General features: G+C 47.4%; 1 protein-coding gene and 1 long non-coding RNA gene across 2 annotated transcripts; one reads left to right on the top strand and one right to left on the bottom strand.

Annotated features, from left to right (window-relative positions):
- Window positions 1-5,407: 5,407 nt before the first annotated feature.
- PHLDA1 (pleckstrin homology like domain family A member 1) lies at window positions 5,408-10,959 on the bottom strand. The gene is made up of 2 exons (XM_062203202.1): window positions 9,751-10,959; window positions 5,408-9,418 (listed from the first exon to the last, which is right to left on the bottom strand). The coding sequence occupies exon 1, from the start codon at window positions 10,953-10,955 to the stop codon at window positions 9,777-9,779; it is 1,179 nt and encodes a 392-aa protein (XP_062059186.1). The 5' UTR covers window positions 10,956-10,959; the 3' UTR covers window positions 5,408-9,418; window positions 9,751-9,776.
- Window positions 10,960-11,294: 335 nt separating this feature from the next.
- Window positions 11,295-16,356, top strand: LOC133767621 (uncharacterized). The gene is made up of 3 exons (XR_009866900.1): window positions 11,295-11,943; window positions 12,349-12,747; window positions 15,745-16,356. It is a non-coding gene; the product is annotated as an uncharacterized LOC133767621 (long non-coding RNA).
- The last annotated feature ends 717 nt before the right edge of the window (window positions 16,357-17,073 follow it).

Raw genomic sequence — 17,073 nt, 5'->3', positions numbered from 1 at the left:
TACAGATAAAGCTGTCGACGCCCTGGTGAGGGAAGGCGAGGAGACGCTACGGCGATGCTCCCAACCCCCCTCTAGATGCCCTTCTGTCATTCTAGATATGCCCCCTGTTTCTGATAATGGCACCCCAGATGACCCCCCAGATGTGATCGAGGAGCCCACCCCTTCCCTCTCCAACAAGACGGGCCAATTATATCCTGTTATTCGAGACCGGTCAGCCTTTGAAGAGAGAGAGGAGACTGCCCATAGTGCCCCAGATCCCCCTAAACCCCCGCCATATAATCCTCACCTACCCCTTACCGTTTGCGCCCCCTCCTTCCACGATCTTAACCCACCTATACCTGACTTGTCGGCTCTGCGGCAGTCACTTCAAGCCAGGCGGGAGCACATCCAGCTCCTTAAAGAACTAAGAACCCTCGATGATGAGCTCCGCCATCTCGCCTTGGAACGACCCCTTCCACGATCTAAGCAAAATAACACCAAGCCCAAAACCCAACCCCTTCTGGCTTTCCCTGTAACCAGGAGACAAGCCCAAGGCCAGTCCGACCCTACCACTGATGGGGAAGATGAGGATGAGGATAATTCACCCCACCAACATGAGGAAGACAGTGAGGATCCGGGGTCAGAGGGAGAGGATCAGGCCCCCCATCAGGGACCGGGAGATGGACAACCGTCATCTTACAAAAGGCTTAGTCTCAAATTTATTGAAAAACTTAAAACAGCTTGCACCCAATACGGCCCCACCGCCCCGTACACTCAGGCCTTATTAGAAAACCAAAAAACCCGCTGGTTCACGCCTAATGATTGGGATTTTCTTGCCCGAGCCACTCTCAGCGGGGGTGATTACGTCCTGTGGAGGGCTGATTATGTTCAAATTTGTAAAGAGTTAGCTCAACAAAACCTTACTAAAGTCTCATCAAAACATTGGACCCTCAAAAAACTTTTGGGAGATCCCCCGTATAACTCCAATAATTTACAAGCCCAATTCCCTACTGGGTTACTAACACAAATTAGCACTGCCGGCATGGGGGCATGGAGAAAACTCCCTCAGAGAGGAGCGGTCACCGCCTCTTTAGCTAAAGTTCAACAAGGGCCCGACGAGCCTTATAGTGATTTCGTTTCGCGCCTTAATATGGCAGCTGAGAGACTCGTCGGCCCGGGAGAGAGTGGAAGCGCGTTCGTTACACACCTTGCCTTTGAAAACGCCAATCCAGTTTGTAAGGACGTTCTTCGGCCTCATAAACATAAAAATGACCTTTCAGAATTCGTGAGGCTCTGCGCTGGCGTGGGATCAGCCCACGCTATGGGTCTGGCTATCGGAGCTGCATTTAAATCGGCTCACAACCCCTCCGCAAAAACCTCCACTTGCTATGCTTGTAAACAGCCTGGACATTTTGCCCGTGATTGTCCCACTGCCTCATCAACCAGGCCTATGGCACAAAATATAACCCCATCCCCTCCAGGTAGGCCACTTCCTTCCACCCTGTGCCCTCGATGCCATAGGGGTTATCACTGGGCAAATGAATGTAGGTCAAAGACTAATTCTTCAGGCCAGCCCCTCCCTCCTAGGCTGCCGGGAAACTCCCAGAGGGGCCAGCCCCTGGCCCCAAATTATCCAAGGACAAACCCTGGGGCGATACGGTTTGTCCCTCCTCAGGCCCAAGCCCAACAACAAGTTCCTCAAATGCCTCAACAATTACTTCCCTCCAACGAGCAACCCCAGGTAGCGCAGGACTGGACCTCTGTGCCGCCTCCGATACAATATTAGATTCCACCCAGGGCCCACAAATTATCCCTACAGGGGTGTGGGGCCCTCTGCCTTCGGGTACCTGTGCTCTTATTCTTGGTAGAGCATCAGCCACCCTTAAGGGCATTCAAGTTTTTCCTGGCATTATTGACGGTGATTTTACCGGACAAATAAAGATTCTAGCAGCCGCTATTAACGGAGTGGCTGCCGTTCCACAGGGCACCCGCCTAGCACAACTAATTCTTATGCCTTTAATTACTAAAAATACAGCTTATTAATGATGTACAAACCCTATCCACCACCATTCAGGACCTTCAGGATCAAATTGACTCCCTAGCGGAAGTCGTTCTCCAAAACCGTAGAGGCTTAGACTTGCTTACTGCCGAACAGGGAGGTATTTGTTTGGCTTTACAGGAAACATGCTGCTTCTACGCCAACAAGTCCGGCATTGTTCGTAATAAAATCAAAACACTTCAAGAAGACCTGGAACGTCGTCGACGTGCCCTGGCTGAAAACCCCTTCTGGACTGGATGGAATGGACTGCTTCCCTATTTGTTGCCACTTCTAGGCCCCTTTGCTGGAATACTTATTATACTATCTGTAGGTCCTTGTCTCTTCAATAGACTCGTGGCCTTCATCAAACAACAAGTAGACAATTTGGCAGCCAGGCCAATTCAAATACATTACCAGAGTCTAGCCATGCAAGATCCCATGGAAACTTATCATCCCCTCTCCGGCCAATAAAGTATAGCCAATAAGGTCACGGTCCTTTCAACAGCTAACCTTCCCCCGTTCATTGCTGTCCAGTCGGGAGCCCAGGAAGGGCCCCAGGCCTATCAATAAAATGAGCAGTAAGCCAATGACGGGCACCTTCCCGTACCCACACCCGCCTAAGACAGGAGTCCTTGGGGACTGGCAAGGATATCCAGCGACGGGTAAGAGGTGTTAGGGTTTCGGGTCGATTCCTAAGACAGGCACTGCTCGTTCGTCAAACTTGGCCTAAACCACAGCTATCCTTCTTAAATTGATAAAGAAGGGGGATATGTCAGGGACCATGCAGTAGGTGGCCTTACCTCTTGGTAATAGAAAAACCTGGCGTGTCAGATAAAATGTACTATAAGCCATGCGCCTGTAACCGCCCTGCCCCCCTCCCTAATCTTGTAGAAGCCATGCGCCTGTAACCGCCCTACCCCCCTTCCCTAATCTTGTAGCTTCCCGTAACAGGGCCCCTTCCCGTAATAGGGCCCCGCGGGTTTTTCTTGATTGCGTCAGCACTGCAGTAGCGAAGACAAGCCCTTCCTCTTTCCCATGCCTCAATGATATATAGTGAGCAGTTCAAAAAATAAAGTTGCAGCTTGATCAGCACTTGTCTTGCTGCCATCCTTGTGTCTCCTGCCCCTCTCATTTCTCCTTCTAGGTACTCGACCCCAGTTGCTGTCCCGCGGGTCGGGACAGAGATGATTTAAAGCATACAGAAGAACGTGTGTATGTTATATACAAATACTACTCCATGTTATATAAGAGACTCAAACATCCATGGATTTTGGTATCCATGGGGGTCCTGGCACCAACCCTCAGTTGCCCCCTGATAACCCATGGATATCAAGGGACAACTTCACACATATAGTTACACACAGGGATGTCGTAGACAGGATTATTTGGGAGACGGGCGCTGAGACTGTGAGATTAGACTGCAGATTAGGAAGCAGCTGGTAGAGGGGAAGAAGTGCAGTGTTCCTGAGAATGGCGCCTGTGAAGCAGCAAGGAAACAGGACTGGGCAGAGGGAGAGTTGAAGTACAGCCACAAGTCATCCTTGGGAGAGACCTTAGCCAGTTCCACGGGGAGCCCTGGACTGCCACGGCCCCTTACAGTCCTGTTGACTTTAGACAACAGAGCCCGGCTTTACCACTCCCTGATGACCGATGATTGCTATGGACTCTCCCGAGGACAAGGTGTGTCCCAGAGCAAGGTGGTACCTGTTGAGGGAATTCTGAGGAATGGAGGGACTCAGAGCATGACAATTAGCACCCTGTTCCTGGGGGCTAAGTGCTCTCCCCATCCTAAGCAGCAAAGGTGGTGGAGCATCACGGCTATGCATATATTGTGACGTATGGAGTATTGTGACTGTATAACTGTAAATACCTTAAAATACATGAGAAAGAGGAAGAGGGTAATACGCAAATGGAAATAGTCACTAAATGGCCAGATTGTAAATAATGGGTTATCTTCTTTTTTTCAAAGTTGCATACCAGGATATTGTCATCACACTGTTCTGACCATTAAAAGCAGTACTGAGAACTCAGGAAATGCCCATTCATAGCTTCAAAACACCATAGAGAATATATTTGGATGACTAGAATGATGCCCAAGACTGTGTATCTTTCCTACAATGCAGGGAGCTTCCTCTTGGAGCAATGCCAAGCACTGTCCCCTGAACCTTCACGTATACTAACTTACTAATTGTTCTCAATAATCCTAACATTAAGAACCTTTACTAACTGTATTTTATAGAAAAGGAAACCGAGGTTAAATGATTCAAGGTCTACATAGCTAATAAGCGCTAAAACTGGGATTTGAACTCATGCATTGTGACCGAAATCCTGGCTCTTACCAACCCCTTTTAACCATCTACTACTCTCTCATACATTTCTTTGACATAGAACCTGGAAGTCTCTTCACAATGGCCATAATTTGTCTTCTCAGGTTTCTTTAAAAAAAAAAATAAATAAATAAAAGTGGAATAATAAAGCTGTCAATGTAAGACTATGCTAAGGAATAAAAAAATTGTCTTCAAAGTTCCTAATTTAACGTCTTTTCATATTTAAAGCCTTTTAGATGCCAATGGGAATTCTAAGAATAAAGCTATGCTATTGTTCTTTAAAGAAGCAAGTCCCGCTTCTGGTTTCAACACAGAACAGGAAGCTTTACAGAAATCTCTTCGAAGGATTTGACTCTTAGACTCAAAGCTTTCCCTTCCCTGGAGACCTAAGAGCCCTGGACTCTCTGGGACTCAAGAGAGAATCACCTTAAAGGGAATTCACCAGGGACCACGGTTTCTCATCCTCTGCAACACTATGTAAAATGCAACTCACATTCATTCGCATTCTGACAACTAGTTACTTTACCAAAAGATCTGAGTGTATTTCTACATTCAAAATTTATGTCATTTTACTTTTTTAAAAAATGAATTTCCAACTTCAGAAATGATCATTTTCTTCCCAGATTGATCAAGACCCTTTTTAAAAAAAAAATTTGATGATCATTAACAAATTTTTAAATATTTATTTCAAAGGGAGAGAGATATAAGGAGAGATTTCCCATGGGCTGGTTTGCTTCTCAAATGCCTTTAACAGCCAGTGCTGGGCCTGGCCAAAGGCCTGAGCTGGGAACTCAATCCAGGTCTCCCAGGTGGATGGCAGGGACTCAAGTGTTTCAAGTCATTATAGGAAGCTGGACTGGAGAGCAGTGCAGGGACTCAAGTCCAGGAACTCCAATGTGGGGTGCAGGTGTCCCAAGCAGCATCTTACCCACTGCATCAAACACCAGCCCCAGACACAGCCTTTACAACAGCCAAGCCCTTTTGAACCTTTATCCCATAGGAACACATAGTGTAAGTAGACAGCCCAGCGAAGCAAGCTTTGAAAAGGTCCATAGGCCAGTCATCTCAATAGATACTTTATTTGAAATGGAATGCATTTTGAAAATATTAAAAATAAATCACATCTCTCCAAAATCATTTCCGACATATTTACACAAATTCAGACCACGCTATTACGTTCACGAACGTGTGATGGTTTCTAAAGCATTTGGTGCATGGTGATACTTGCTTTCCAGAAGCTAATGTTTGCGTATTTTGAAACCTTAGGTAGAGGGCTGACCATGGAATGTAACAGACAACAGTTTTATCTCTCTTTAAAACCTGCTTTCCCCACTGCCCAGGCGATCACCAGCAAAACAGCTTCACAGCCCTGGGGAGAAGGGGTCTCGCCAGTGTTTGTACAGATGCTTCTTTCAACCAGAAGTCCTTCTGCTTTCTTCACTGGACAACAACGCCCTAAGAAAACCCTGCAGGGTCACCTACTCTGACACAAATCTTGATAAGCTCTTCAACACTGCAGCTCGGAGTTATCTTTCCAAACTGTATCAAGAATTTAGAAATGAGTCTTAAAAATTGATACCCAATACACTTCCACAATTAATACCTCTGAGGTTGCAATAGGTAAGTATGTATATTTCCCTCCAAAGAATCACTGATGGATTCAATATGAAGATCTACAGTTTCCAAATTTAAATTTTATTCTACTGAAGGTGTTCTACTGGTAAAACAAAAACCAATTAGTTTACAAGAAGACAAACAAATGCTTTCAGGCTTGTCCTCATCACGCAAAGCTCTGTTTTATGGACTTGCTTCAGATTCACTGAACTCTCAGACTCGTCTTGCAAGCCTGCTACTTGCACATGTTATTAACAAGTGTGCAGCCAACTTAAAACGGCATCACTTTCCCTGGGGTCAGAAGACAAGCAACATATTTGAATTCACACACTTGTAGCTAATGTGGTTAGTTTCAGAATTAAAATTAGGGCTCTTGAAGAGAAAGGCAGGGTTTGGTAGAGGAGAACAAAGAGGAGTCCAAACAGGTTGTGTTAACAGTGAGGAAACTCTTTTAAGCAAAGGGTAGTGTTTTTTGTTGGTTGGTTGGTTTTTACCATCATTGGAAAAAAAATATGAAATTATAAGGATGGCTTGGCTTCCATGTGATTAGAATATCCCAGCTTGCTCAATGAGGAAAATGTTCCTTTTTGAAAGGGTCTCTTCTGGTTTCCTTACTCCTGTAGGGCACGGACAGAGCGAAGTGGACTGTATCTGAGAATATGTGTTTAAGGAGCTTCGTAAGGCTTACTCAGCCACAATCAGCCCTCAGGAAGCAGCTCCCAGTAAGGCAAGAGAAACCCCTCCAAGGTGTTGGGGAGTTACACATTTTTTCCTTCTTTCATTCATTTCTCCCAACAAATAGTTACGGAGCTCACTGCACAGAAGGCTCAGTGCCAGCCAGGGTTAAGTTCAGGAATGAAAGTTCAGTTTCCAGATGGGACATTCCTTTGAATTTTCCAACTCTTTTAACATTTTGCACTTCTTTAAGGTTTTCTAGCAAACCTGCCCTTTTGTTCTTATTTTTCTTGGGCTGAAGGTAATCGCACCTCTTTCATTTCTCCAAGGAAGCTGACCTAACAGACCTAAGTACCTTAGGTGGTTTGTATCATTTTCTCACAGGAGGAATAAAGCCACTGAGATATTAACTGATACATATTCATATTTTGTTTTTTCAAGTGTTATCGAGCATGTTTTTTTTTTTCTTTTGCTCTGGAAAAATTATTAAACCATAATAATTCCAAGTGTCAAAACAATAAAACCATCCTACTTCTCTGAGATTTCACAGTTAAATGCTAAGAGGGATTAAGACTAGGGAACCCTCATTCAACATAAATATCACAGCAAAACCAGGAGCCAGGGCTATGGAAAGACAAGAAACTGTGACTTCAGTATCACCACTAAAAGCCATGGCTGTTGCAGGAGCAACAAAGCCCGGCAGGCGAGGAGGAGCCTGGGTGTGTTTTTCCCAGCACTGAGACAACCTAGCCCTGCAAGTAAGCTAACAATATACAAATGCCCTTTTAAAACTCTACAAGAACCTTCATTTTAAAAGTATTTGGTAGGAATCTTATTTCTTTTATAACACAAGACTTTAAAGGAAAAACCCTTCATTTGGAAAAAGCTGTGGTTCAACTGGGATTATGATGATCAGCATGTGTGTAAACTACAATATTATGGGACATTTCCTTAAACAGGACAGCACTAGTGCAAAGGAAGCCCAATCAGTCTTGAGTAAGAAACCCTTAGATCTTTCTGGGTTGCCACAGATCGAGAAAGGTAGAGGCTAGGCAGTTTTTAAGCCTTGGCAGCCTATGTTCACAGTGTCCTGGAAGCGGGAGCCCCCTTCAGTTTTCCTTACCATTTGCTCAAGCTTCAATTTTCCCTGCAACTTTCTGGCTAAGAGATATGATCTCAAATTTCATCACTTAAATATTACACTAAAAAAGTAATTTCACCTTGAAACTCCTTTCTAGATGGCAGGCAAATGAAGACATTTCTAGCATGCAGCTCTGTTTCCATTGCTTGACTACAAAGCTTCCCAGTGGTCTAAGACTAACTATTTCAGTTAGGATGCTGGAAAAACACTGACTAAGACTTTGTAAACCAGAGACCGCTTCAGCCATGCAGATAGGAAGTGATTCTCAGCCCCAGGAGGATTTGCTATCATCCATGGCTCTGTTTCAACTTAAGTAGCATCTGCCCTTGTGGATTTTGACTCCACACAGAAGAGGGTTTGTTCTACCTTGAAAAGCACATCCTCTTTTCCCCCCCACAGACTACTGAACAAGTGGCTACTAAAACAGACTGGGGTTGTTTTCTTACTGAAAACCCAGTGTTTATCCACTCCTTCCTTTTTCAGTTTCTAAGTTTAGCTAACCTAACAACAGAATGCATAACCCTCAAATTTCTCACAGAGCAATAAAAAGCAAAACAGTCGGTTTCTCCAATCAACATTATTTTCAGTAGGAAAACAAAATTGTAGCTCCCAGCCCTTTGAGATATATACAAGCTGTATGTTAAACTAGGAGATCCTTCTGTGTGCTGCTTCTAGAACAAAGTGGAAGATCAGAAATTGTGGTACAACTCAAGTATGCAAAGCTCCTGGAGAAGGGTGTTATTGTCGACAGGACACAAATACTCTCTCAAACAGACTGAATGATTCTCTTATCTCCCACCTACAGTTTTGGAAATGAACATCTGACGTACTCGTATCTGTAAATAGTCAAAACCTTCACACACCGATGAGGTAAGCAACCCCCTTCCTACAGTACACCAGTCCCACCACATCCTCAAGAGAAGAGCATCTAGCCATCAGGTGGGTTACGTTGGATACATTCTGAAGTCAGATGATCCTTTCTACCGATTTCTGTTCTGAAGAGCAGTCTCTTCCAGCAGTCGATTTTTCATAATCACACAATTCTAAACTTTTAGTTTTTTAAAACTTCCGTTCTATAAAACTATGCCTAAGGAAAAACAAAAACCTCAAGAAAAGTCGTATCAGTTTAATTTTAACCTCCTGGTCGAACAAGGAAAGGCCAAACCCTCTGAAAATGCCCTAGGAATCAGGCATGGATGCTCCGTGTTTCCCCTCCACCATCCTTTTTCCTTTTTCTTTTCCAAGATTTGGACTTGCTAAGGGATAGGTTTTCGAAAATAAACTTTCCTTTCTGGAAAACGGCCTACATTCAGAAATGTCTCAGAACAAGTTATATTTTCTTAAAAAAAAAACTAATAAATAATCACAAATCAAAATACATTAAAATAAAATTACAGTACATCATCGCTCCTAAAAAGGTCCACCGTGCTAAAAGATCCTTTCAAAGGTTCGTAAGTAAGTCTTCCCGACGTCGTCTCCTGCTTCGTGATGAGAGTATGGGGAAAGCCAAGAGCGACCCCAAGTTACGGGTGGGACAAGGTCCAAGCTACTGGATCTGGTGCGGGGCGGGGAGACCTTCTGCGTGCGATCCCAGTGAAGACAATAGAAACGTGCTCTCACCCCACTTCCTCAAGTCCTCAAAACCTGCAAAGAAACCACACCGAATGAACTAGGTGGTTCGGTATCCTCCAACACCCAGATGTCGCACAGAACCTGCTTAGAAAGACCCGGGGGCCTTGAGCGGCCCAAGCACCCGGCGAACGGCGCTGGGGGACCCACGCCTGAACCAGGGCGGTCCGCCGGGTCTCCCTGCCTCGCTCAGGTCGCCCCCGGGGCTCTGCCCGGCCTCACTCCTGGCTCCAGCTTGCTTTTCTTCTCCCCACCGCCCCAGAAACTTGCAGTGATCTCCCACCTCCTCTCCAAGAGCCGAATCGGCCGACAAGCTTCCCACTCCCCGGGGGTGCCGGGGGCCTTACCTGCTCTGGCGCGGGTACTGCCCCCTTCAGGCAGAGTTGGAGGTGCTGCGGAGGAGCCGGTGCCCGTGCGGCTGCGAGTGCGAGTGCGGCGGTTGGTGCGGGAGCGCGAGTGGGTGAGGGTGAGGGTGTGGGTGCGAGTGCGGGTGTGGATGCGGATGCGGGTACGGGTGGAATTGCTGGGGCTTAGGCTGGGGCTGGAGCTGGGGTTGGGGCTGGGGCTGGGGCTGGGGCTGGGGTGGCGGCTGAGGCTGTGCCTGCGGCTGAGGCTGTGCCTGCGGCTGAGGCTGGAGCTGGCTCTGCGACTGCGGGGGCTGCTGCTGGACCAGGTGCTGTTGCTTCTGCCGCGTGGACTTGACCGCCAGGATGGCCTGCCGATTCTTGTACTGCACCATCTGCAGCGTGATCTCGGCGTTCCAGCCCTGGTCCTGCGGGCACCGAAAGTCGATCTCCTTGCCCTCGGCCATCACCACAGTGAAGTACATGTACTTGCCCTTGCGCTCCACGCAGTCCACGGTCTTCATGTTGGAAAAGTGCAATTCCTTGAGCTTGACGGGCGGCTCGAGGCCGGCGACAGCGGGGGCCCCGGGTTGGGACGGGTCGGCGGCCGGCCCCTGCCCGGGCTGCTGCTGCTGCTGGTGCTGCAGCTGCTTGGGCGGGATGAGCAGCAGCCCCTCCTCGGTGAGGATGCAGCACTTCTTCTTCCAGAGCTGCAGGAGCCCGTCGCTGCGCTTCTCCAGCACCCCCTCCTTCAGCGCCTTGCAGCCGCTGCTCTCCAACATCCTCCCGGCATAGGGGGGCACGTCGCTCGGCTCGGCCTCTCCGCGTCCAGCCGCCCGGGCCGGGGGCAGCAGCAGCCGCCGCGCGCCGTCCTCGCCCCAGCGGCTCCCACGGCCACCTGCCCGGAGCGCACAGAGGAGGCTAACGCGCAGCAGGCAGAGCGGCGGCGGCGGCGGCTCTGGGTCCGGGCAGAGGGGCAGCCGCTTCCTGATGCGCCGCAAGGTCCCGGAGCAGCCGGCTGCCTGGCCTCCGCCGTCCTCCTGCGAGCGCTCACTGACGGCTACTGGCCGGGCCCCCTCACGGCGCTTTTGAATGGACCATCCTCTCCACCCCCGAGTGACACCCAGCGGAAAAGGCGGCTCCTGGCGCCCGCCCCGCGGGGGACAGCCCAGCTCGGAGAGGCGCTCGGCTGCCGGCGCACGCCTCATTCACTTGGGGCCCTTCCAAAGCGGCGCGTCCACGCCCCCCGCGGCCCTGGCTCCGCCTCTCGCCCCCCGCTCGCTGCCGTGCCGCCGGCCCCGGGGAGCCCGAGCCCCGGAAACGCCTGTCCTCCGCCCGGGGCGAGCACCGAGGGCTTCCCCACCTGCCCGGCGACCCGTGCCGACGCCCCGAGGGCGCCGAGCGGCCATCCTCCCCCGCCTCGCGTCCCGCCTCTCCTAGGCCCCGCGCCGCGCTCTGTGCCCAGGAGGTGAGGACGGGGCTGCGAAGGCGGGAGCAGCTGCCGAGCCAGGCCCTGTGTGCGCTCGAGGCCCCGCAGAACGCCCGTCCCGGCCTCGGCGAGCAGGACAGCCAGGGGCGAGGCCCGCGGGTGCCTCCCCCAGAAGCAGGCGGGGGACATCGCACTCCGATCCGCGTCCTTAAGTCACTCTTCTCGGAGCAATAGCGCTACCGTCTGTCCGGGGTGGAAGGGGTGGCTGGGGAAAGATGGACCCGCTGGAGGTGGCGTCTGGTCACTTGCCAGTCCCCTTCGCCCGCCACGGTGACGCTGCGGCTTCCTTCTCAACGTTCGCCTCGGCCTGCAACATCTGTTAGCGCAGCCCCTAGACTGACTACAAAGGGCGAGGGTAGGGCTCAGGGACCCCACGCTTGTAGGCAGCTCAGCCTTCCGAACGCCCGGACGGCCCCCGCGGGCCCCTCTTCGCAGACTCCCAGCGGGCCAGATCCCAGTTTGGGAGTCTCACTTGTCTGTGACCGGGGAAGGAAAAGCAAGCCCTCCTCGCCGGCCCCGACTCCGTGGAAGTCGTGCTTTAAACAGTTTCTGTAGAAACTGCTTCCCAGCAAGCTGAAGCCGAATAAAGGGCAAAAACCGAGACAGCGCCTCCTGGTGGGGAACCTCGTCCACTACGCAATGGGCAGCCCTGACTGTTCGGACCCTGGGGAGAACAGATCAGCCTAAGTAAGCCAGGGGTGGCCAAGGTAAGAGGAAAGGCTGCTGCTGTGCCCAGAGTGGAAGAAAGGCGCTTAGCTCATCTACTAGCACGGCTAGAACAAAGACTTAAAGTTGGGGAAGAGAAAGTGGTCGATGAGCTTGGAGAACTCAGCCATAGTCACATCCTTTGTGTGTCATTTTAAGATTAATGCCAAGGCAATCAGAACAAAGGGTGCCTTTTAAACTTCGGACGGTCTTGATTCTTAATCCAAGACACAGTGTCTGATCAAGTGCGACAATTCCCACTAAATTGCCCTCCACCAGACCCCAGGGCCTTCACAGACAATTATTAAAATTATGTAAAGGTTTCTAGTAAAACTATAAGATTTACAATTTTAAGTGCTAGTGACAAACACTACCTTAACATCTCGTTTCTCTCCCTGCCTTTGTAGGACAAGTGAGCATTCCAGGGAATTTCTACATGACCAGCTGTTCATCCTTCCAAAGGGATGACATTCTTCAGCTCATTTGCAAAAGATACTTCCTCTAAGTCTGTGATTCAGAGTCTCTGAGGGCAGGTGTGGTTGGAAAAGACATTTCATGTGGCAAAACACAAATGTGATGGTCTAAAAAAATAAGGTGTAATCTGGAAGCCTAAGCCATTTGCTTAGAGGAAACTCCAGTTGGATGTTATCTCACCTTCTGCACCTTGTTCCCAAAAATTATTAGAAAGTGTCTGGACAACAGGATTTTCAAAAACACCCATTTAATTATAACTAGAGACTTCGAAAGTCAGGATTTCCCACTGGGTTATTTCACAACAATTTAGTAGTTTTCGGACCGTCTCAGAGGTAAGTCTTCCATGTGGCCTCAACACAGTACATTGATTATTGGAAGTCTCAGTAGAATTAAGAATCTTGTACACTGATGAGAACTTGGTCTTAATTTATTTCAACCATCAACATCAACTCACTAAAATGTCCCTACTTGCCAGTATTGTAAGATAAAGAAATTAACAGAGAATTTCAAGAAATAACTTTTAAAAAAACGTTGGCTGTATATATAAGGAAAGCCTACAGTTGTCACTTAAGTTACTGAAATTTAGAAAATTAGCTAAAAAAAACACACATTGCTCTGGTAAACAAATTTGGGATGACTAATGCAAATGGTATTTTATGGTTGACAGTTTCAAGTCTTCTCTCTATAGCACCTGACAGTTCATTTTTGAATCAAGTTCTTCACTTGGCTTCCAGGACATCACTCTTAGTTCCTTCTAATCTGTCTGGTCACTGTTTGATTCTGTGACAAATCCCTATCTTTCTGGCCTTTTAATGTTGGAGTACTCCAGATCTAAGTCCTTGTTTTCATTGCCAACAGCCTTGTTGCTCTCATCTAGACTCTAGACTCCCAAATTTATACACCTAACTTGCATCCAACTGTTTACTGCCAAAGGATAAGACAGACTTACAAAAATTTAAAAAATAATAAAATAATAATAATAAAGTAATAAACATGCCTGGCCAGAAAGACTCAAACTAATGAGAACATTCCCTGGATAGGCCACTGAAGAAAAAGTCTGGAATTTAGGTTATCTAATGCAGGATTCACAGATCTTTTGCTAATTAAAAAAAAAAGAAAAAGGCAATCATGTGGTGCAGCAGGTTAAGCTGCGTAGGATGCCTATACATCCTCTATTAGAGTGCATGAGATTGAGTTCTGCCTCTGCTTCTGAGCCAGTTTCCTGTTAACGTGCCTGGGAGGCAGCAGATGATGACCCAAATATTTGGTTCCTGCCACCCATGTCAGAGACCCAGATAGAGTTCCTGGCTCCTAGCTTTGACTTGGACCAGCCTCTGTCTCTTCCCCTCCATTTCAGCCTTCCAAATAAATTAATAAACTTTTTTAGATGGTTCACTCTCCAATTGGCCACAGCCACCGGAGCTGTGCCTATCTGAAGCCAGGAGCCAGGAGCTTCTTCTGGGTCTCCCATGCAGGTTCAGGGGCTCAAGGACTTGGGTCATCTTCTTCTACTTTCCCGGGCCACAGCAAAGAGCTGGATCAGAAGTAGAGCACCTGGGACTTGAACCAGCACCCATGTGGGATGCCAGCACTGCAGGCAGCAGCTTTACCAGCTACACCACAGTGCGATCTCCAAATTAATAAACTTTTAAAAAGAAAAGAAAACCAACACTCTTGACAGAATGGAGGAGTTAATAGATCTATACTCAAAACAAATTCCTGGATGGAACTGATTCATTAAGGATTTGTAGTTATTAGGATCACTTAAAGTTAATCGTTTGCTTTTGTTTTTTAACAGCTTCAGCCGTTAATGGTATATCAGCTGTAGTTTAAAAAAAAAAAAAGCCTTCTGTTTTGATATATTCCAGGCTAGTGCTAATATAATTTGAAAATGTTTCTTTCACACTTTTCCATAATGTTACTTGGGTGTCTAATAGAGTTCAATCATATGAGCTCCAAAAGCAATCTGCTCATTCTAACCTATTCTACCTATTCTCAGTTGATGGCAATTCATCCATAGAGCTGCTCAGGCCCAAACCCTTGGGTCAGTATCTGCGTTACTCCTTGCCAAAAATCTCCTAACCACAGTCATTAAAGGAATCGTCCACTGTAGAAAAAAATCAAAATAGCAAGTCCACCTGGAAAACATTGATCCTAGATGTACTCCAGGTGCTCAGGACTCCAAATGCTTTGCCTAAATAACATCCAGCCTGTCCCAGGGAAGGTACTGTCACCACTGAATACACAGATAGAGGAGGGGGGCTGACAAGAGTTTGAATGCAGGCTCCTGTGTCTACACACTTGTGCAGGAGGCCCCTTGGGATTCACCTCAGGGCTAGGTGTGCGAAGAGAAGGAAGGTGGAACACAGGCTGAGGATCATCTCTTCTGCCAAGTGTTCTGGCATAAATTAACACTTGTCTTTCCAGGTCCTTATGAAATCATATTTGTCAAAACAGGAGCACTAATGTATTTTAACTTTTAAGTAAACATATACTATCTTCATTGTACCCTTGTCCTAGGACTACAAACATATTACACATGCCTGCCTTGCACTATTTTTTTCTCAGTATCCATTGTACACAGTCCGGAAATTTCCCTGTTAATTCCTACAAGCTACACCTGGATTCTGTACACTGACTGCACTACCACCCTCATCCTAATCACCATTATCTCCACACCCCTCCCCATTACTGTGATGACCTCCTAACTTGTCACACAAATTTTACCCTTTCAACAAGGTACTCAGGATCATTCCCATCACTTTTTCTTTGTTCAAATGTCACCTCAGTGAGGTCTATCCTCATCACAGTCATATCACAACCACTCAATTTCCATGGCACATTTCACCTTCTGATTCATATTACTGGATGGCACTAATAAAGGATTTGAAGCTGTAATGAGACTTTATGGAAAGACTTTCCAAAAAATTTCAAGTGATTTACTTATTTGAAAGGCAGAATTACAGAGGGAAAAGGAGAGGAAGAGAATCTTCCATCTTCTGGTTCACTCCCCAAATGGCCACAACAGCCAGAATGGGAAGCTGAAGTTAGGAGCCAGATCCAGGTCTCCCATGTGGGTGTGGACATCCAAGCTCTTGGGCTATCCTCTGATGCCCTCCCAAAAGCACTAGCAGCGAGCTTGATTGGAAGTGGAGCAGCTGGGACTCCAACCAGCACCCATTTGGGATGCAGCATCATAGGTGGCAGCTTAACTCACTATGCACAACTCTGGCCTCACTTCCAAAATTTTCCATAGCAATATATATTTGGTATGATCTTTTAAAAATGGATTACTACAGATGCTACACCTTTCTGAATTTTTTTGACAGGTAGAGCTACAGTGGGAGAGACAGAGACAGAGAGAAAGGCCTTCCTTCCGTTGGTTCATGCCCCAAATGGCCGATCCGAAGCCAGGAGCCAGGTGCTTCCTCCTGGTCTCCCATGAGGATGCAGGGCCCAAGCACCCGGGCCATCCTCCACTGCCCTCTTGGGCCACAGCAGAGAGCTGGACTGGAAGAGGAGCAACCCGGGACTAGAATCTGGCGCCCATAGGGGAAGCCGGCACTGCAGGCGGAGGATTAACCAAGTGAGCCATGGCGCCAGCCCTCTGAATCTTAAATACTATTATATTCCACAGAAATTATCTTTAAAAACTCACAAACCTTTTGTTAGGAAAATGGCACAGTCTTATCTGTGGCATGATCTGCACTTTGATTTACATCCTATGCCCTGGTTCCTATCGCCATTGCTGAAAGCCAGGTAGCCACATGGCCCAACTACTTGTGCCAAGCTCCACCCCCAACCTAATGGGACTAATTTCTACCTCCCTGCCAGGCCCCTGGAAGAAGTATATTAGACCCCCTTCCCAGACACGTGGCCTTTTTTCCCCCTTCGTCGCCCCACCCCTCTGGTCTGTTGGATTTTCCCCAATAAACCCTTTCCCTTACTCCAGTGTTTGGTGTGCTTTGTGATGGCGTAACACCTTTTCCTTAAGCAACATGCAAGTTTGCATCACGAGGTATTTATACAACTACCCTCAAATGGCAATGGACTAAAATAAGTTTACCTGGCAGTTAAAAGCCAAACGCTTGCTTAAAATGTCCATAATCAATACTGGCTTAGACATTTTACTGAACGTGGGAAATTGACTTGGGTAAAGGCCAAATATCTTTCAAGAAATAGTTGAAAAACCAATAACCCATAAAAATGTTAGGTCACCCTCCTCTGGATAACCAAATGGTCCCACATTCTGAAGGCATATTCAAAGCATCATTCAGAAAAAAAAAAAAAAAACTTTGCAAAGATTCAAATTTCCAAGAGACCTGGAGTTGAAATGGTCGAATATTAACTATCTTGTTCATACAGAACCATTCCTATTTCTTGGGTGTCTGGCAGCCCTTTCTGCCTTATTAGCTGATGAGTGGACGCCTCCTAGTGACCATCTTGTGTAACACAACTTAAAGCAAACCAAAATAAGGGTGCTTGACTTTAATTATGCTATTACCTTTTTGTGGATCAATGTCAATTCTGCTGGTAGCCTAAGCCAGTTCTCACTTCTCTCATGTAGGCTCTGAAATCATCCCACCACTTAGTCCACACTATCGTATCCTGCTACCAGTTGTATTCCTTAATTAACACTGGAAAACTTTGAACTGCCT

This window comes from Lepus europaeus, chromosome 10, assembly GCF_033115175.1.
Source record: "Lepus europaeus isolate LE1 chromosome 10, mLepTim1.pri, whole genome shotgun sequence".
NCBI lineage: Eukaryota > Metazoa > Chordata > Mammalia > Lagomorpha > Leporidae > Lepus > Lepus europaeus.
The sequence above is the reverse complement of the archived record's forward strand: the minus strand, read 5'-3'. Positions and strand labels throughout refer to the sequence as shown.

Coding starts and splice junctions, on each gene's coding strand:
- PHLDA1 (XM_062203202.1), bottom strand. CDS start 10,955: ATGAGGCGTGCGCCGGCAGCCGAGCGCCTCTCCGAGCTGGGCTGTCCC.